This window comes from Lithobates pipiens, unplaced genomic scaffold, assembly GCF_037356315.1.
Source record: "Lithobates pipiens isolate NorthernLeopardFrog02 unplaced genomic scaffold, aLitPip1_a1.2 Scaffold_30, whole genome shotgun sequence".
Lineage (NCBI taxonomy): Eukaryota > Metazoa > Chordata > Amphibia > Anura > Ranidae > Lithobates > Lithobates pipiens.
In genome coordinates, this window is record NW_027507791.1 from 104,297,073 (window position 1) to 104,318,521 (window position 21,449).

Genomic DNA, 21,449 nt, shown 5'->3' on the forward strand with positions numbered 1-21,449 from the left:
TATTTCTGGGTCCGTCTGACTTTTGGGAAAGAAAAGTCCGCTGAAGCCCACACACGATTGAATTGCCTAGTCCTTCGAAAAGTCTGATTGTGTGTACGTGGCATAAGGCTGCTTTTTCACTGACCCATTTTTCTTCCACTTTTGCATTAAAAAAGAGAAAGAAGCGGGTGATTGTGTATTCCTATGGAACTGTTCACACTGATCCATTGCGAGTCACGTGCATCTTTAAAAATCATACTTGCTGCATTGTTGGTGCATGTTTGGTGCGATAAAAAAAACGCACCAAAACACACCTCCCCATTGAAAACTATGCAAAATGCACCAAAAACATGGCAAAACACCACATGGTGTGTTTTTGACTTCACATGTAATGTAAGAAAACGCACCACAAACACGGTAAAAACACGGTAAGAATTCAGCAAAAACACATATGTTTTTGCCACAGATCAGTGTGAAAGTAGCCTAAGCGGGAAATATCGGCCGATCATGTGACTACTGTGATTGGCTTCTACGGTTAAGTCCAATATGGGTGAAACGTGTCAGTGGGGCGTGGCCGGTGGGCTGGGATCTGAGCTGAAGCCAGTTTTTCCATTCACCTTGCATTGGGTGGTGGCATCTGCCTGCTGTATTACATTTTTGGAGTGAGATGTGCTGTATTTCTGCCAGCACCAGAGTGTAAATCTGTCACTGCAGGCTTTGAGCTGAGCCGATCTGCTATGATACTGTGATTGGCTGTCACAGTGGTCACATGATCGTGAGCTGCTTCCGCTGGGACAAAGAGCTGTCTTCTGCAGCTCAGTGTCAGAAACATCAGTCACCCAGCAATGGATATATTTAGCCTGTGGGCACTAAAGCTCACCCTTTTGCTCCCTAACATATGTTTAACATATTTAGGGAAAAATACATTTGGACCCTATTCCATATCTTAGACATTCCTAAACAGACGATACACTGGAAGAACTTTGTTTGAATATTTTCGTTTTAAAGGATAAGTTCACTTTAAAAAAAAATATATATACACTTTTTTTGCAAGTAAAAAAAATGTGCATTTACTATACAGTGGTGTGAAAAAGTGTTTGCCCCCTTCCTCATTTCCTGTTCCTTTGCATGTTTGTCACACTTAAGTGTTTCGGAACATCAAACCAATTTAAACAATAGTCAAGGACAACACAAGTAAACACAAAATGCAATTTGTAAATGAAGGTGTTTATTATTAAAGGTGAAAAAAAATCCAAACCATCATGGCCCTGTGTGAAAAAGTGATTGCCCCCCTTGTTAAAACATACTATAACTGTGGTTGTCCACACCTGAGTTCAATTTCTCTAGCCACACCCAGGCCTGATTATTGCCACACCTGTTCACAATCAAGGCATCACTTAAATAGGAGCTGCTTGACACAGTAAGGTCCACCAGAAGATCCTTAAAAGCTACACATCACGCCGAGACCCAAAGAAATTCAGGAACAATTGAGAAAGAAAGTAATTGAGATCTATCAGTCTGGAAAGGGTTATAAAGCCATTTCCAAAGCTTTGGGAATCCAGCGAACCACAGTGAGAGCCATTATCCACAAATGGCGAAGACATGGAACAGTGGTGAACCTTCCCAGGAGTGGCCGGCCGCCCAAAATTACCACAAGAGCGCAGCGACGACTCATCCAAGAGGTCACAAAAGACCCCACAACAACGTCCAAGGAACTGCAGGCCTCACTTGCCTCAGTTAAGGTCAGCGTTCATGCCTCCACCATCAGGAAAAGACTGGGCAAAAATGGCCTGCATGGCAGAGTTCCAAGGAGAAAACCACTGCTGAGCAAAAAGAACATCAAAGCTCGTCTCAATTTCTCCACAACACATCTTGATGATCCCCAAGACTTTTGGGACAACATTCTGTGGACCGATGAGACAAAAGTGGAACTCTTTGGAAGGTGTGTGTCCAAGTATATCTGGCGTAGAAGGAACACTGCATTTCATAAAAAGAACATTATACCAACAGTAAAATATGGTGGTGGTAGTGTGATGGTCTGGGGCTGTTTTGCTGCTTCAGGACCTGAAAGACTTGCCGTGATAAAAGGAACTATGAATTCTGCTGTCTACCAAGAGATCCTGAAGGAGAATGTCCGACCATCTGTTCGTGTACTCAAGCTGAAACGAACTTGGGTTCTGCAGCAGGACAATGATCCTAAACACACCAGCAAGTCCACCACCGAATGGCTGAAGAAAAACAAAATGAAGACTTTGGAGTGGCCTAGCCAAAGTCCTGACCTGAATCCTATTGAGATGTTGTGGTATGACCTTAAAAAGGCCGTTCATGCTCGAAAACCCTCTAATGTAACTGAATTAGGACAATTCTGCAAAGATGAGTGGGCCAAAATTCCTCCAGGACGCTGTAAAAGCCTCATTGCACGTTATCGCAAACGCTTGGTTGCAGTTGTTGCTGCTAAGGGTGGCCCAACCAGTTATTAGGTTTAGGGGGCAATCACTTTTTCACACAGGGCCATGATGGTTTGGATTTTTTTTCACCTTTAATAATAAACACCTTCATTTACAAATTGCATTTTGTGTTTACTTGTGTTGTCCTTGACTATTGTTTAAATTGGTTTGATGTTCCGAAACACTTAAGTGTGACAAACATGCAAAGGAACAGGAAATGAGGAAGGGGGCAAACACTTTTTCACACCACTGTATTTTGGGACTCCTTCACAGAACTCTGTGCTTACGCTCTTTTCAAATAGTGACAGCAGGTACAGGGAGAAGATCCCCAGTCTGCTGTCACAAGAAGTGTGAGGATCGGAAGCAGGATTGGGAACATGTTACATGTTCCACCCTAAAAACGTGTGGAACATGTGACATGTTCCCAAAGATGAGCCTATTTTTTAAGAACGTTTGTTTGCTTTTTGAATCATAAGTGGAATTAAATTGATGCTCATTTTCGACCGTAGTGACAAGAAAATTCAAAGGAACAGAGTGGTAACACTTTCTCAAACAAATTTCTACAAGTAAATGTGAATATAGTTTTTGTTTGGGAAAGTCCATTCACTCCCAAATCAAAAATTAAAAGCAAAAGCTTTTGGACGTAATTTCTAATAACTTTCACCAGATCATTAAAGTGATTGTAAACCCTTATGCCCCGTACACACGAGCGGACTTTTCAACATCCAAAGTCCGACGGACTGAGTCCGTCAGACTATTCGATCGTGTGTGGGCTGCAACGGACTTTTGACTCGCCAAAGTCCGAAGGACTTTAGAATATGGAACATGCTTCAAATTTTTCCGAAGGAACTCCGCCGGACCCGGTCCCTTCGAAAAATTCGCTCGTGTGTATGCTATTCCGACGGACTAAAACCGACGCTAGGGCAGCTATTGGCTACTGGCTATGAACTTCCTTATTCAAATCCAGTCGTACGTCATCACGTTCGAATCCGTCGGAGTTTAGTGTGATTGTGTGTGGCCAAGTCCGCTCAGCCGAAAAGTCTGTCAGAACTCCGTCGGAATTCCAGCAGAACTCCGACGGAACTCCTTCGGAAGTCTGTCGGACATAAGTCCTCTCGTGTGTACGGGGCTTTACAAACCACTTTGACCTACAGGTAAGCCTAGATTAAGGCTTACCTGTAGGTCCAAGCAATATCTCCTAAACCTATATGGTTTAGGAGATATTTGCCCGAAAACGGGCACCGCTATCTACGGCGCATGCGCCGTAGACAGCGGCGCGCAGGCGCACTGAGCGCGGCATTTCCAAGAATGGAGCTGCCGCGCGTGTCGACTCCCGTGCGCATGCGCTGGAGTGACGTCATCGCGGCTTCGCCGAATGACAGCGGCGGAGCTGCGAGACCCCATCAACAAGATGGATGCGGCTGACTACAGGGGACAGCGGCGACTTCGCTGGCTCCTGTGTCAGGTAAGTGACACATAATGGGCTACTATGCGATGCATAGTAGTCCATTATGCTTTGCCTTTGCAGGGAATGAAAGAGGAAGTAAACTCATCAGGGTTTACTTCCTCTTTAAGTGTACTGATCAGAATTTTTATACGAATGTTCATACAAATGTTTGCTTGAAAATCTGTATGGTCAGCTTTACTGCTTTAAGTGTGTTCTTACAGTGGCCTATCAGTAACTTTACAGCTGTCTTCACACCTGTGTTACCATATGCACATTAATGTGCATTACGTTACATAAAGCATGTGCTGTAGTCTATTTTTTGTGCATTGGCTGCCAATGCACCCTGACACGTTTTAAATGCAGCTGACCATTTTTTGTGAAAACGCCACCTGGCAATGAACGGTAGTACATTAAAGTGTGTTACAGTAAAATGTGTAGATTGGTTAGACATATTATATAAGGTGCTCTTGGTCTTGCCATAAAAATTTCTGCTACTTGGGTTTATTAAACTGCATTCATACATAGTTGTTATGCACAGGATTCAGTATGTGTATTGCTGCTATTTTGGACATTTTATATTGATGATGAGCTTTTATTTTTACTTTTCATTGTCATTTTGCATTGCTTTAGTCTGTCAGGGTGCCATTAAAAACAGCAGTACCATGCAAAAATGTGAAGCTGGCCTACAAGTTTGCGTGAATAAATGACTGATGTCACGGAATACAGCAACATGAAAAAAAGCACATCTTAGGCATATATTTTGCTTATTGTACAACGCTAGGAAGTACAAAAAAAACTACCCTTTGAGCCCCCTTACTGCAATGATTAAATGTTCACTAACTAGGGGATAGGGAATGAGGTGTAAAACTTACCTTACTCCTTTGTACTAGCATGCACTGGTTCTCTCCTCTGCACTGGTTTGACCCTGTAATTATTATGACCCTTGGACGGAATAGCTAGTTTGGCAAGTGGTATGAAGGATGGAAGCATCCACTGCTGCGGGAGTGCTGGCGGGGGAGTGGAGCTCTTCCTGGCTCCTGTAGCAGCTGAAGAAAGAGAGAAGGAAATTAAGTGGTGAAGTGACAACCTCAACCTGGGCTCCTGCCAGGCCGCACCCTGCATTGTAAATTATTACATCATCTTGCAACCATGGCCCAGAGCTCCGTGAAGTGTCTCCGGGGACCCATTTCAATGGGTACTAGAGCAAGGAATAAGGTATTTTACTTTATTCTTCATCCGCTACAGTTAGTGAGCATTTAACACCCACCACACTGTAAGGTTCCTTTTTTCTTGTAATTCCAGGAGCTCAGATTTTAAAAGTGGCCCTTGCACTTCAATAAAATTAAGTTGCCTAGACCAGTGTTTCTCAACTCCAGTCCTTAAGGCGTCCCAACAGTTTTCAGGCTTTCCATTACTTTGCACAGGTGATTCGATCAGTTTCACTGCTTTAGTAATTACCACAGCTGTTTCATCTGAGGGGAATCCTGAAAACATGACCTGTTGGGGGGCCTGAAGAATGGAGTTGAGAAACTGTGGCCTAGACAGAAAAAAGAAAGCTAGAAAAATGTGCCCCCCACCGGTGTTACTATGTGTAGGCCTACATGTATACATATAGTCCGGTACATAGCCAGGATTTAATTTACTATCATCCCTGAGTCAGATTCATAGTCCGTGCTGACACGGAATGATCACATGAAAAGTGGTGCACTGTCTCTTTAAATAAAATGCTGCATGTAAAAAATGATCAACAAATATTGAATATATATTACATCTAATTAGAGTGCTAAAGTGCTGTAAACTCATGAAATGATAAAGTGCCCTTATAACAATCTTTTCAAATAGCAGCCAAATAATTGTAAACACAATATAAACAATCATAACTCAATAAAATACATTAGGGCAGAACAAAATAAAGTGCTGTTGTGGCAATAATTTCATATAAGATTGTAAGCTGGGCCCTCTGATCCCTCCTGTATTGATTTGTATTGTAATGCCCCGTACACACGAGAGGACTTATGTCCGACAGACTTCCAAAGGAGTTCTGCCGGAGTTCCGACGGAGTTCTGACAGACTTTTCGGCCGAACGGACTTGGCCACACACGATCACACTAAACTCCGACGGATTCGAACGTGATGACGTACGACTGGATTCGACGTAGGAAGTTCATAGCCAGTAGCCAATAGCTGCCCTAGCGTCGGTTTTAGTCCGTCGGAGTAGCACACACACGAGCAAATTTTTCGAAGGGGACCGGGTCCGGCGGAGTTCCGTCGGGAAAATTTGAAGCATGCTTCATTTCTAAAGTCCGTCAGACTTTAGCAAAGCTAAAGTCCGTTGCAGCCCACACACGATCGGATAGTCTGACGGACTCAGTCCGTCGGAGTTTGGATGTCGAAAAGTCCGCTCGTGTGTACGGGGCATAAGTGTACTGTCTGCCCTCATATTGTAAAGCCACTTTTAATAGAGTACGCTTACCAGAAGTCAACCTCCATATTATAAGAGGTTAAAGCAGCATGGTACTCCATTCATCCAGGACACAGCAGTCAGCATCTAGTAGAATCTTTAATTGATGGCACTCTAAACACATCCACTCCCCACAGTCTCAGCAACAAACAGAGCACCAAAAATAGAAAGACCAAGAAACCATGGTCCGATATCAGCCACAAACAGGTATTTATTAATTAGTATGGTACTCACAAGTGTGGGATTGGACAGGCATATAGTACAGCATCGCTCGCCCAATGGTGATAATAACGTCAATAACTGTACTGTAGGGTGCTGTGATTTTTTCAGAACACTATGTACACCACTCATCTGCACCCTCCCACCAGCCACGATCTGCCTGCATTGTATAGAGAAACACAGAGCCTGTGATGACATCAAAATAAGAAGGTCCTAAATAATGCAAGTAGAAGGCTTTTTTTTTTCAATGCCACTAGCTTGTTGATGAGGTTTAAAGTAGGAACTATGGAAGGCAAAACAAATTAAACTTCAGTTTAATTAAATGAATTTAATTAATGAAATCATGTGTATTGTACAAGACATAGCAAATAAAATAACAAGCTGAGGAAGGAGTGAAATTAATTACAGCTAATGGTTTAGTGGTTAAATGGGACAAACATTTATGTAAAAACAAACATGTGTGGTCTATCTTACCTAACATAAAATGCAGAGGCGTAACTAGAAACCTCAGGGCCCCGGTGCAAGAAATCAGGAAGGGCCCCCCCCCGAAAAGCATGATTTTGATACTATATTTTTTTTCCACTGTACAACAAAGTAAAACATTTCTGTGCAGCCTGTGTCCCGAGTGGAACTTGTGTCACCAGTGCAGTGGTGGCCGTGGAGAGGGGTGGTGGTACTGGGGGTGGGTGGCGGTGGTGGTACTGGAGGGGGATGGTGGTCCTGGAGAGGGGTGGTGGTGGTACTGGAGGTGGGTGGTAGTGGTACTGGAGGGAATAGTGGTCCCGGAGAGGGGTGGTGGTGGTACTGGAGGGGGATGGTGGTCCTGGAGAGGGGTGGCGGTGGTACTGGAGGTGGGTGGCGGTGGGACTGGAGGTGGGTGGCAGTGGTGGTACTGAAGGGGGGGTGGTGGTACTGGAGAGGGGTGGCGGTCCTGGAGAGGGGTGGCGGTACTGGAGAGGGGTGGCGGTGGTACTGGAGGTGGGTGGCGATGGTACTGGAGCGGCATGGTGGTTCTGGAGGTGGGTGGTGGTACTGGAGAGGCATGGTGGTCCTGGAGAGGGGTGGCGGTACTGGAGAGGGGTGGCGGTGGTACTGGAGGTGGGTGGCAATGGTACTGGAGCGGCATGGTGGTTCTGGAGGTGGGTGGTGGTACTAGAGAGGCATGGTGGTCCTGGAGAGGGGTGGCGGTGGTACTGGAGGTGGGTGGCGATGGTACTGGAGCGGCATGGTGGTTCTGGAGGTGGGTGGTGGTACTGGAGAGGCATGGTGGTCCTGGAGAGGGGTGGCGGTACTGGAGAGGGGTGGCGGTGGTACTGGAGGTGGGTGGCAATGGTACTGGAGCGGCATGGTGGTTCTGGAGGTGGGTGGTGGTACTAGAGAGGCATGGTGGTCCTGGAGAGGGGTGGCGGTGGTACTGGAGGTGGGTGGCATGGTGGTGGTACTGGAGAGGGGGTGGCGGTGGTACTGGAGGTGGGTGGCACGGGGGTGGTGGTCCTGGAGGTGGGTGGCACGGGGGTGGTGGTACTGGAGGAGGGGTGGCGGTGGTACTGGACATCAGGATCCCCAGATACCCCCCCTTACTTTAGGGTCCCTAGACAGTCACCCCCCTTAAAGAGGTTTCTCTGTACCTTGCTGGACTCTGCTGTGCACCTTGGCCCCCAGCAGATCTCTGTACCCCCCCCCCCACCTGGGGGGAGGCAGCGATCAGCAGCTCTATGATGTTGATGGACGGCGGGATCTTCCTGAGTCTACACACACACACTGGAGAGGGGTCAGCATGGCTGTGAGTGGAGAGCGTGTCTCATGTAAACAGCAGCACAGAGACACCGGGACTTGGGAGTGAAGTTTCGTCCGCTCTCGCAAAGCACACAGCTGATCCTGCTCCCCCTCCCCCCAGGTGGGGGGGGGGGGGTACAGAGATCTGCTGGGGGCCAAGGTGCACAGCAGAGTTTACCTTCCACACCATGCACTCCCACCTTATTTTATGACCCATAAAAATATAGGTTAGGCTGCGCCTTCCCCTTTAGAGGGGTTATAGATTTCTGGCGCTGCTCGTTCCCCTCTTTCCTGGTCTGGTAATGGGTCCCCAACATACCACCGGTTCCCCATTCCCTGTCCCCAACAGTAATGGTTATCACTTCTGTAAATAAGGCTCTTTATGTAATCCTCGTTTGGTGCTCAGGGTAAAAATGAATAAACCATCATAGTGTTTTTATGTTAATTTTGCCAACTTTATTTAAAGTGCTTGTAAAGGCTAAAGTTTTTTTTTTACCTTAACGCATTCTCTGCGGCCAAGCTGTACTGTGTGTGTGTATCAATATATGCACCCAGTGAGGCTCAGGATCAAGTCTGCATGAGTGCCTCCATAGCAAGTGGCGTGCTATGGGGGCACTCAGCAGTGGGGAGGAGCCAGAAGTGGCGGCAGGGGACCCCAGAAGAGGAGGATCGGTGCTGCTCTGTGCAAAACCATTGAACAATTGGGGATGAATGTGGAACACAAAACTTTAAATATAGAAGACACTTAATCCATATGAGACTATTATTATATCTGTGATGGTGTTAACATTTAATGTAAAGATTTTCCAGTGCACAGGGATTTTTGAAAACATTTTTTTTGTAATTTTTAGATTTATTTTGTTGTGTATCAGCACATACTGTATGATTGGTTTTATTGTGTATATTACAGTAGATTGAATGCAGCACTGCATCATAAAACTTAAAGGAGCAGCCCGTGTACCTCTTAGTGCAGACTTCCTTAAAAAAGAAATCTATGTACAGGACACATCTACATATACTGAAATAAGAGGATGGAGACTGACTGTTTAAATAATTGGTGGACATAAAACTTGGTTGGCAGCTCCTCCCTAACCTTTTCCATTCACTCATCCCTATCCGTCATCCACATCCACTCCCTGCCTACCCTTGGACCTCCGATCTTTCAGTATATAACTCTGATTATTAAAGCCATAGTGATCTATCAGGTAAAAGGTATTTTATTCAAGATGTCAGAAAACCCACCACAGTATTTCTATGACACATTTTTACAGGAATGCAGTGTTGTGTCCCAGAAAAAAAGCAAAAAACCCAAGGACAGATATTACATAATGTCCCGTGTCACTTAGCAACCTTCTTTCAGTTTTGGTGTCTTTACAGAAATGTTGCAATGGACACTTTTATACTGACACTTATATAAAGCACTCTTTGGAATGGGAACAATTGCAGCAGATAAAAAGACGTAAAACTATTTGTCTAGACTAGAAGCTTCTATTCACATCTGTATACACTTTATACATGTTTTGTTTAATGCAGATTAAAGCAGAACTTCCATTTTTAAATTGTCGGCGCTATATAAATACCTGTAATAAATAAACATTTTCATTTATATATATATATATATATATATATATATATATATATATATATATATACAGTACATGAATATAAAAAGTCTACCCTGTTAAAATGTCAGGTTTCTGTGATGTAAAAAGAGGAGACAAGATAAACCATTTCAGAACTTTTTCCACCTTTTAATGTGACCTATAAACCGTACAACTCAATTGAAAAACAAACGGAAATCTTTTAGGGAGGGGAAGTAAAAATAAAAAAATTACCGTAAATAATGTGGTTGCATAAGTGTGCACACCCGCTTATAACTGGGGTTGTAGCTGTGTTCAGATTTAGGCCCCTTTCACACGGGACTGTAATGATCCGCACCGTGAAAATCCGCTTGCTTAGCGGGGATCACTCCATTGATCCACAGTGAACCGGGGGATGACAGGGTGGTCCCTGTACATTGTGCAGGGTACGCCCTGTCAGATCTCCGCTCTCCTCTATGGGGGATCGGATGAACATGCACCATTGTCCGTGTTTATCCGATCCGCTCTGCAGAGGGATAGAAAAATAGGATTTTCCTCCGTCTACAGAATTGGACCATAGCGGAGACGGATGATATCGGGTGTCAGCGGATGCATGTATGTCCGTATTTCATCCGAAAACAGATTGATGAAATACGGACATACGGTCTGCACGTGTGAAAGGGACCTTAACCACTTCCCGACCAGCGCACGATGATGTACGTCGAAAGAATGGCACGGGCAGGCATATTGGCGTACAGGTACGTCCAATATTCAATGCCGCCCTCGAACGGGACTCGAACGTTCGAAATTAAAAGTGCTAATTTTAACGGCTAATATGCAAGATACTGTCCTAAAAAGGGTTTGGGGACCTGGCTCCTGCCCCAGGGGACATGGGTCAATGCCTAAAATGTTTTTAAAAATGGCCGTTTTGGCGGGAGCACTGATTTTAACCACTTCCCGACCAGCGCACGACGATGTACGTCAACAGAATGGCACCGGCAGGCATATTGGCGTACAGGTACGTCCAATATTCAATGCCGCCCTGCCATCGGGAGCTCGCCGGCGGCGGCGTGCTCCCACGCTGGTCGGGACCCCCGTAAGTGCGGTCGCGGGACCCGCGGACTCGATCGCCGCGGGCATCCCCGCGATCGTCTCACGGAGCGGCCGAATGGAGGAAATGCCGTGTAAACAGCATTTCTCCATTCTGCCTAGCAACTAGTGACGCTGATCTCTGCTCCATGTGATTGGAGCAGAGATCAGTGTTCACTAAATGAAAGCCCAATCCCCCACAGTTAGTAACACGCCCCTAGGAACACTTAACCCCTATACTGCCACCCACTGGTTAACCCCTTCACTGCCAGTGTCATTTACACAGGAATCACTGCATTTATATAGCAGTGATTACTGTATAAATGACAATGGTCCTAAAAATGTGTCAAAAATGTCCGATGGGTCCCCCACAATGTCGCAGTCACAATAAAAATCGCTGATCGCCGCCATTACTAGTAAAAAAAATAAAAATAAAAAAAAATATTAATAAAAATGCTATAAAACTATCCCTATTTTGTAAACGCTATAACTATAACGCTATAAACCAATCAATAATTGCTTATTGCGATTTTTTTTACCAAAAATATGTAGAAGAATACTTATCGGCCTAAACTGAGGGAAAAAAATGTTTTTTTATATATTTTTGGGGGATATTTATTATAACAAAAAGTAAAAAATAATGCGTTTTTTTCAAAATTGTCGCTCTATTTTTGTTTATAGCGCAAAAAATAAAAACCGCAGAGGTGATCAAATACCACCAAAAGAAAGCTCTATTTGTGGGAAAAAAAGGACGTCAATTTTGTTTGGGAGCCACGTCGCACGACCACGCAATTGTCAGTTAAATCGACGCAGTGCCGAATCACAAAAATTGGTCTGGTCTTTGACCAGCAAAATGGTCCGGTCTGCAAGTGGTTAAGCAATCACATTCAAACTGATGTTAAATAGGAATCAGTACACACCTGCCATCAATTAGATTGCCTCTGATTAACCCGAAATAAAGTTCAGCTATTCTAGTAGGTCTAGACTGACTTTTTCTTAGTCACATCCCACAGCAAAAGCCATGGTCTGCAGAGAGCTTCCAAAGCATCACAGGGATCTCATTGTTAACAGGTATCAGTCAGGGGAAGGGTACAAAAGAAATTCCAAGGAATTAGATATACCATGGAACAGAGTGAAGACAGTCATCATCAAGTGGAAAAAATATTGCACAATAGTGACATTACCAAGAACTGGACGCCCCTCCAAAATTGATGAAAAGACTAGACAAAGACTGGTCAGTGAGGCTGCCAAGAGGCCTACAGCCTACAGGAACTGCAGGAATGTCTGGCAAGTACTGACTAGGTGGTACATGTGACAAAGATCTCCCATATTCTTGATATGTCTGGGCTATGGAGTAGAATGGCAAGATGGAAGCCTTTGCTTACGAAGAAAAACATCCAAGCCCAGGTAAATTTTTCAAGAACACATCTGAAGTCTCCCAAAAGCATGTAGGAAAATGCGTTATGGTCTGGTGAAACCAAGGTTGAACTTTTTTGGCTATAGTTCCAAAAAATAGGTTTGGCACAAAAACAACACTGCACATCACCAAAAGAACACCATACCCACAGAAAGCATGGTGGTGGCAGCATCATGCTTTGGGGCTGTTTTTCTTCAGCTGGAACAGGGGCCTTAGTCAAGTCAGAAGGAATTATGAACAGTTCCAAATATTGGTCAATATTGGCACAAAACCTTCAGGCTTAACTAGAAAGCTGAACATGAAGGGAAACTTCACCTTTCAGCATGACAAAGACACAGAGCATACATCCAAATCAACAAAGGCTTCACCAGAAGAACATTAAAGTTTTGGAATGGCCCAGTCAGAGCTCAGACCTGAATCTGATTGAAGATCTGTGCGGTGATCTGAAGAGGGGTGTGCACAGGAGATGCCCTCGAAATCTGACAGATTTGGAATGTTTTTGCAAATAAGAGTGGGCAAATATTGCCAAGTCAAGATGTGCCATGCTGATAGACTCATACCCAAAAAGACTGAGTCCTGAAATAAAATCTAAAGGTGTTTCAACAAAGTATTAGTTTAAGGGTGCACACTTATGCAACCAAAATATTTTATTTTTTTATTTTTATTCCCCTGCACCTAAAAGATTTTGGTTTGATGTTCAACTGAGTTGTACAGTTTATAGGTCACATTAAAGGTGGAAAAAAATCTGAAATGATTTATCTTTGTCTCATTTTTTTACATCACAGAAACCTGACATTTTAACAAGGGTGTGTAGACTTTTTATATCCACTGTATATGTACGTATGTACATATGACTTCTCTAGACCTTTAAAGGTATTCTGTGGTATCTTGCACCAAGCTGTCAGTAGTCTAGTTGTGAGGTGGGGTCTCCATGCATATAAAAAACTCAGTTGTTCCTAAAACCATTCTTAAATTCAGAATACAAGGCCACCTTCTCCCATTGCTCCATGGTCCAGTTCTGATGCTCACATGCCCATTGTAGGTGCTTTTGGCTGTGGACACAGGTCAGCATGGGAACCAGAACAGTTTGTGGCTATGCTACCCCATGTGAAAAATAAAAAAATTTAAAAAAATTAAAACATGACCCAGACCACCATACACAGTGCAAATTTCTTTCCTGCAATAAAGAAATTTGCATGATTCCCCCCATCACGCGAATAGTGAGACAGGGGAATCCCTCCTGCCGAGTTATTGTCTGCTTCTGGCAGGGGGGGGGGGGGGCATAGCGTGCAAAGGAAGCTGTCCGCACTGCTAGCCACTAGGGATAATCGCAAGAGAGTTCAGCAGGCTGGTTGTACCCAAGGTGATTGATCGATTATTCAGCCTGCCTACTAACGGTTCAAATCTTGAACGGTTCAAATCTTGACCGGTTCCGAGATTTGAACTGTGTATGGCCAGCCTATGGCTCAAGCCCTTTCAAAATAATTATTACCTCAAGATTCATAGGTGGAGGGACTTGAAGGACAACTAGGCACAATATCCATAGATACAATATGTAATTTTTTTGTGGTATCAAAAAATATCAAAAACCACACGATAAGAAAATAATTGGGTAATTATAGACTAAAACCCACCACCCGCAGGTGCACAAGGAAGCACCCCTAAAAAAGAGGTTATATCCTCAGTTGTAAACAATATATATGTGTACAAGATCCAGACTGGAGTATCCAAAAATGAGGTAATGTGGAAAGCCTGCATAAACAAAGAATGGTAGTAGCCAGTTCCGGCTGTGCTTTTATGTGTTTAAGACAATATACATCTGCAACTAAATGCCTAACCCCATACAAAAAAAATCATAGAACCCAAAATTTTTATCTTTATTACATTTTTGTGAAGGACCATACACTCAGGGACCATGTGTACAACTGTTTGATAATGCTAATAGTCAAACTGCAAATACCTTGGCCTGCAGCTCAGTACGTAATATATGAAGTCAGAAAAAACCTGGCCAGACTTGATGCTACTTACAGGACATCAGATGAGCACTTCTTACAACAGTGGTACACAGAAGAGCATAGAAGAGGGGGTTATACAATTTCCAGGGTCTACTCCTATCAGCTAAGTAAACAAAAATAAGGTTACACTGGGCACAAGATAACCAAATCTGAGGCTTTGATTGATACAGAAGCACCAAAACTGGAAGATTGGGAATATGTTGCCTGGGCTGATGCAACCTATTTTTTGCTACAGCAATAAGAATTTGGCTTTTTCAGCTTGACTTCATAGACTCATTTTTCAATTTTGTATTAATGGATCGTGCTGGTGCTCGTAGTGTGTACTAATTTTATAATACTTCAGTATATGTTAGATTCCTGCATACCAAGAGCATTATTTGAATGCCACAACAAGCCTAAGTAATGACACTAACTAAGTGCACATCTTTATATAAACTAGTGAGGCTTACTAAATTGCTTATGTGACTACTGAATATACTTGCTGCATTACACTGTATACAATTTATAAATAAACTCATAAGCTGCAACTATCTGTTTTCTTCTATTGTTTTCTAGTTTTATAGACCCTAAAGGACCGTACACACGATCAGAAAATCGGACAAAAAATACTGCTTTCAAAACGATCGTGCGATAATCTGATCGTTACTTACACAGCTGTCGTCTGAAATTATCTGAAGGGGCAAACACTAAAAAATGTTCTTGTATAAACCAGATCCTACGATTTTCATTTAATCAGTACAAAAATACAATATAAATGCAATACAATAAATTACTTCCGAATTTTTATTCTGTCATATGAGAATTTTCATACTTTAGTAACTTTCTTTTTTGATATGGAGACTAGCATGCAAAAAAAAACAACCGACCAAAAAAAACAACAACCAAAAAAACAATCATTAGTCCGATAATTTAATTGTTTTACCAGGCTTTAAGCCCCGTACACACAGGCAGAATGTTGGGAGACATTTGCCGGTACAAAAAATACTGACTGACATTCTGCTCGTGTGTATGTCCGTCTGTCCGACTCCAACAGAATCCGGCCGTTCTGCTGGCTTCTGTTGGACATGCATGCTGGAAAACCAGCAGCCGTCTGACTCCGGATGGCAGAGAACATTGATCGGAGTGTTCTGGTGGGGGGGCAAACAACACAACGGCTCAGCAGGGAAGAACGCTGAACTAACATTGCATGGTTAGTACAGCGGCTCCGACTGTAATTGACAGTTTTCTTGGTTGCATGAAAAAACTGTACCAGGCTTAACTATCCAGTACCTACAAGGATGGGGCTAGTCTTACCTAATTATGTCAAATGTATCCTTCAGCAATAGGACACAATCCTTAGCTATTGTGAGAGGATAATCACATTAACAGCACAGCACCAGTAGAGGAGGAAATTTAGAAAAGAAAAAGCAGACTAGGCTTAAGCAAGACATAGATTATGCAATTTTCTTTCCTTCAACTGTGGGTTGAAATCAGTGTTGATGGGGGAATCTCTCCCGCTATGCTATTTTATTCTGACAGCTGGAGGTGTCCCCACTATCATTATACAATGATCACCGCTAGCGGCTATAGACACCGACAGTGATTGCACAAGTAAAACCCAACAGGCTAGTTATACTGCAGTTGATTGATAGATCGACTTCAGTACAACCAACCTGCTTATTTCTGCTGAACTGGATGGATTTTGATCAGTCTATAGCTGGGCTTAGACAAAACAATTTATTTGTTTGATCAAATAAACATTTGAGTAAGGGCCCATAACGCACACATGTTAGTCTGCATTTTTAAATTGTACTTTGTTTTGAGTGCACACCAGCACAGCGCTTTGATGTGAACTAAAACCATAGGAAAAAGAAAATAAGGCTGCATGTACATGGTTGCATGGGGCCATATAATGTAAACTTTATGTGTATTTCCCTTTCAGGGATCCACAGTTGCTGCATACAACTGCCCATAGAAATCAATTACAGGAATGCGCTGTTTGAGGGTATTTGCTGGTACATGCATAAATGCTCATGCATGTGGACGTATAAACCTAGATGATGACTGTCTGTGTTTGTGGCATTCTGGAAAATCAGTAATTTCAAAAAATTTCAGTTTGTTTATGATACATTTTGTACAATAGATGTTATGATTATTGTGGTAATTTGTACAATCTTCTTTAGATAAGAAATCATTTTTTTATGGCAATCCTAATAGCATTGCGTGAAATATAAGCTAGAACTCTATGTTCATGGGGTGTGACAATCTTCATTCTAAAATTGCCTATGTCTACTTGTAATGATGTCATTTTTGGGTGTAGCTGAAACAGCTATATACAGTATGTCATGTGTATGGAGTAGAATAGGAGGATATACAGTACCCCTTATCCCTTTGAAGTTTGCCACATTTTGTCATGTTACATCCAAAAATGTAAATGTATTTTATTGGATTTTATGTGATAGACCAACACAAAGTGGCACATAATTGTGAAGTGGAAGGAAAATGATAAATGGTTTTCAAAATTATTTTACAAATAAATATATGAAAAGTGTGACATGCATTTATATTCAGCCTCCCAGACCATCACTGACCCACCACCAAACTGGTCATGCTGAATGATGGCCATGTCAGCATAACATTCTCCATGGCTTCTCCAGACCCTTTCACGTCTGCCACGTGTGCTCAGGGTGAACCTGCTCTGATCTGTAAAAAGCACAGGGTGCCAGTGGCAGATCTCCCAATTCTGGTGTTCAATGGCAAATACCAATCGAGCTCCACGGTGCCGGGCAGTGAGCACAGGGCCCACTAGAGGACGTTGGGCCCTCAGGCCACCCTCATGAAGTCTGTTTCTTTTTTTTTTTTTTTTAAATATTTTTTATTAATGAAAGGATAAGTCATTACAATAAACATTTCACATCATTCAGCAGCATAGCTCAATCAATACAAGGTAACACTGAAGATCTATAACATAGCAATCGTCAAGTCTTGATTACAAAAGCTCGCTGAATGAAAAATAAATCTCGACCTTTCAAAGTTTTCCAATACATAGAACTGTAAACAGTGTGAACCAGATAAGGCACTTTTAATACAGAAATACTAAGGAATTCAAACAAGAAATTACTTAGTTTTATATTATTTTCCTGACGGCCATCCAAGGAGACCATTGTGAATAAAATCTGTAAGTTTTCCCTTCCAGGGAAGCAAGGATCTGCTCATATTTAAAGGTTTCATCAATTTTTTTAGTGAGTGCACTAATGGTGGGGGAAGTAGGCGATTTCCAGCTCCCAGCAATTAGGAGCCTAGCTGTTGATAAAATTTGGACTGTCAGCATTCTCAGAGGAGGGGGAAATTGATCAATGTTTATATTTAAAATCGCTAGTTCTGGGGAAGCCTGTTTAATAAACCCAGTGGTTTTAGAGATCAATGAGAATACCCCCCTCCAGAAACTCCGGAGATGGGGGCACTCCCATAGCATATGTATCAATGTCCCTATCCTCCCGCATCCTCGCCAGCAGTCCATGAAGTCTGTTTCTGATTGTTTGGTCAGAGACATTCACACCAGTGGCCTACTGGAGGTAATTGTGTAGGGCTCTGGCATTGCTCATCCTGTTCCTTCTTGTACAAAGGAGCAGATACTCATCCTGCTGATGGGTTAAGGACCTTCTAAGGCCCTGTCCAGCTCTCCTAGAATAACTGCCTATCTCCTCGAATCTCCTCCATGCTCTTAAAACTGTGCTGAGAGACACAGCAAACCTTCTGGCAATGGCACATATTAATGTGCCATCCTGGAGAAGTTAGACCTCCTGTACAACCTCTATAGGGTCCAAGTATCGCCTCATGCTACCAATAATGACACTGACCCTAGCCAAATGCAAAACTAATGAAAAACAGTCTGAAAAAATCAGTAGGGGAAAAAAATGTCAGTGATCTCCACCTGTAAATCCATTCCTGTTTTGGGGGTCATCTCATTGTTGCCCATCTAGTGCACCTGTTGCAGGTGAAACTGATTAACAACCCCCTCTGCTACATAACTGAGCAGACTAATATCCCAGGAGTTTAATTGAGTTGATGCTATACTCTGATTAAAAAGTGTGCCTTGAATTTTTTTGAGCATATACATATATATATATATCATATGATTAGTTTTTGCATACTGTCGTCAGAACTGTGCAGTATTACCATTGTGACACTGTACTACTCTGGGGAAATGATTTTTGAAAGGATTTTTTTTTTTTTTGCATTTTTTTTATTGCTTATACAGCCATGATAGCTATGTAAGCAATCATTCCTGACAGTTCTTCTTTGCATTCCTTTAGCCATTGAGTACTACTGTAATACATGTGATTAGCCACAGCTTTCACATGATACAGGGTCGCTGTGATTGGCCCTGTACCATGTTATCACTGTGACCAATCACAGAGATCACAGTAGTAAGCAGTGCTTACTACTGGACAGTAGTAGCAAGGGCACAGCAACCTGGAACATCAAACAGTGACCCAGGGGCATACACGAGGCACAGTTCTGGGAGGACTTAGAGGTACATCCCCTCCAGATGACACTTGTCCCATCCGGTTGTATATATACAGTTGCCAGGTGGTGTCAGAAACCATGAATCAGACCAAGACAGAAGTACAGTTAAATCACACTTGTTTAATAATAAAAGTAAATAGAACAAATGTAGTCAAAACATAGCCAAAGTTCGGAAACCAGAATGGATAGTCAGACCAGGCAGAAAGTCAGGAAGCCAGGGATCAGCGTAGTGGAACAGCAAGCAAGATCTAAAGCCAGAAGGAATGTCAGCCAAGCAAGTCTTTAACAGGAACGCAGGAGACAGTCTCTGTGATGTTGACCAGTTTGAAGGCAGAGATCATCTGGGCTGGACGGCTAGAGTTAGCAGGACTGACAAGCAGGATATCATCAACAGGTGAATCACTGTGGAGAGATAGGAGCTGGCAATTAGCCAACACCTGAGTGGCCAGCTCAGAGAAGGAAGGGCTGAGCCTAGCCCTGACAGGTGGAAAGTGGTTAACAAAGAATTTGATTTCATTTGTGTGATTTGTAAATGGTAATGTTAATAACTTACATAACCCTTGCATATTCTACAGTGCTTACAGTGCAAAGCTCATTCCCATCAAACCTTGTTCCTGGAGGCCCCCACAATTCAGTGCCCATACTACAGTCCTACAAACCCAGTTCCAGTCTGACAAGGAAACAGCCTAGCAGTGTGTTTTCGGTTGTAAAAGAAAACCAATAGCACCACAGGGAAGCTCATGCTAATACAGGGAAAATATACAAACTCCATACAGAATCCTCTGTGAAAATCATACTCATGGGACCCCATTACTGCAAAATAGGAATGTTGATCACTTCACTACCCTGCTGTTTAATAAAACTATTAGCACTGAACTACCTAAGATTTCCATTAGATTTGCTAATTCTGTACTTTCTCTTTAAGTCACAGCTATTAGACCCAGTCAGTCTTAGAAAAGTCTTGGAAAAGCTTTGTATCTCCAGTTGCTTCACCTTTTGCATCTGCCAAAAATATCCAGGCTGTGTGAACTGTATAGGGATTTGGAGAATGAAATGCAGTCAGAGCACGTTTCATGAGATGGGTTTTGTTCCAGGTGACGTCAGTCCTCCAGACAGAGAAGGGGAAACTGAATGGCTTTGATGAGAAGACCTATCTATCCTCAAAGTATCTAAAGGCTGGAGAGGATCCCTACCGTCAGCATGCTTTTAACCAGCTGGAAAGTGACAAGCTGAGTAGTGACCGGCCCATTCGGGACACAAGACATTACAGGTGAAGCTGGTCTTTTGTTACCATATACAAGTGCATAAGAGGACATTGTATTAGGGTGAATGTAGAGGTCACTGTACTGTAAGGATAAATCTGTTGGCCAGCCTACATATCAAACAGCTGCATGTTTTACACTCTTCGGCTGTACTACTAAGAATTAATCATGTTGAACCTTGACCAGGATTTAGCATCACCATACAATGTCTTCCTAACTTTTGACCATTGAAGCATCAGAAAACAAATAATTCTGCTTTATGTTCAGTGCTGCATAAACACAATCTCCTTTCTTTTTAGTCCTCAATTCTGCTGTATTAGTTTCTGATTTGATTATCACTATCTTCATGCTGAGCATACACATCCAATCACAATGACGGCAGGCAGTACAATCAATATTGAAGTTTCTGTTGCCCTAAGATGGCCTTTATGTCCAATACTAAAAGGATGGGAAAATTATTAGACGTCTAAGACCAAAAAGTGTGAAGTTTGTTGATTTTGAAGATGTCTTGGATTAAGCTAGTTATAGATGGCTCGATAAAAGCAAGTAATTTGCCAGATTTCAAGCTTTATTTACAATTATACTTTTGTTATGAGGTAGAAGCCAACAATAAGTGCATTAAGCAGGTGTTTGGTATTGCAGCAAGAGATTTTTTATCTTTTTGGGAAAATCTTTCTGCGAGCAGGTCCTTATCCTTTATATATATATGGGAAAGGATGAAGGAATGGATAGAGCAAGTGTGCTACCCTACCGGCATTGGGCAACTATTGGAGCTGGTTCCAGGACTCAAGCACAGTGAGGAAGTGCTCATTTCAGTGTGTTCTGGACAGACCATTTATAGTGGGCTTTTAAGTAAATTTATGTATTTGATAGAATCCATTTCTGAAATTTCACAATAAACAGCAGTATTATTTTCAGAAAATGTAGACTTTAAAACCCAGTTCTTGATCTCCATCTTGTTTTATATTGATGAACACAGTAACTACTTCATACAGCAGGGGTGTCCAACCTGCGATCCAAGACGGCCCAACACAAAATCGTAAACTTACTTAAAAAGTAATTTTTTTTTTTTTGCTTTTTCTAAAAATGCGTTTACATTTAGCGAACACAAGTGGCAGAAGAAAAATTCATCAATTTCTCTTTACTGGACTTTTATATGTTCTATCTTCCCCAAAGAAAAATATCCCACTATTCACAATCACGCCTTATTCATGTCATCAGTTTTTGGCAGAATCTTTATTTGTAAGC

General features: G+C 42.6%; 1 protein-coding gene across 1 annotated transcript in view; it reads left to right on the forward strand.

Moving 5' to 3' along the window:
* The window catches only part of GALNT16 (polypeptide N-acetylgalactosaminyltransferase 16), a 286,276-nt gene that overhangs the window by 93,770 nt on the left and 171,057 nt on the right, over window positions 1-21,449 (forward strand). Inside the window, exon 2 of the mRNA XM_077464723.1 lies at window positions 20,034-20,209. Within this exon, the coding sequence (XP_077320849.1) occupies window positions 20,034-20,209 (176 nt within the window). The remainder of the gene's footprint in view (window positions 1-20,033; window positions 20,210-21,449) is intronic.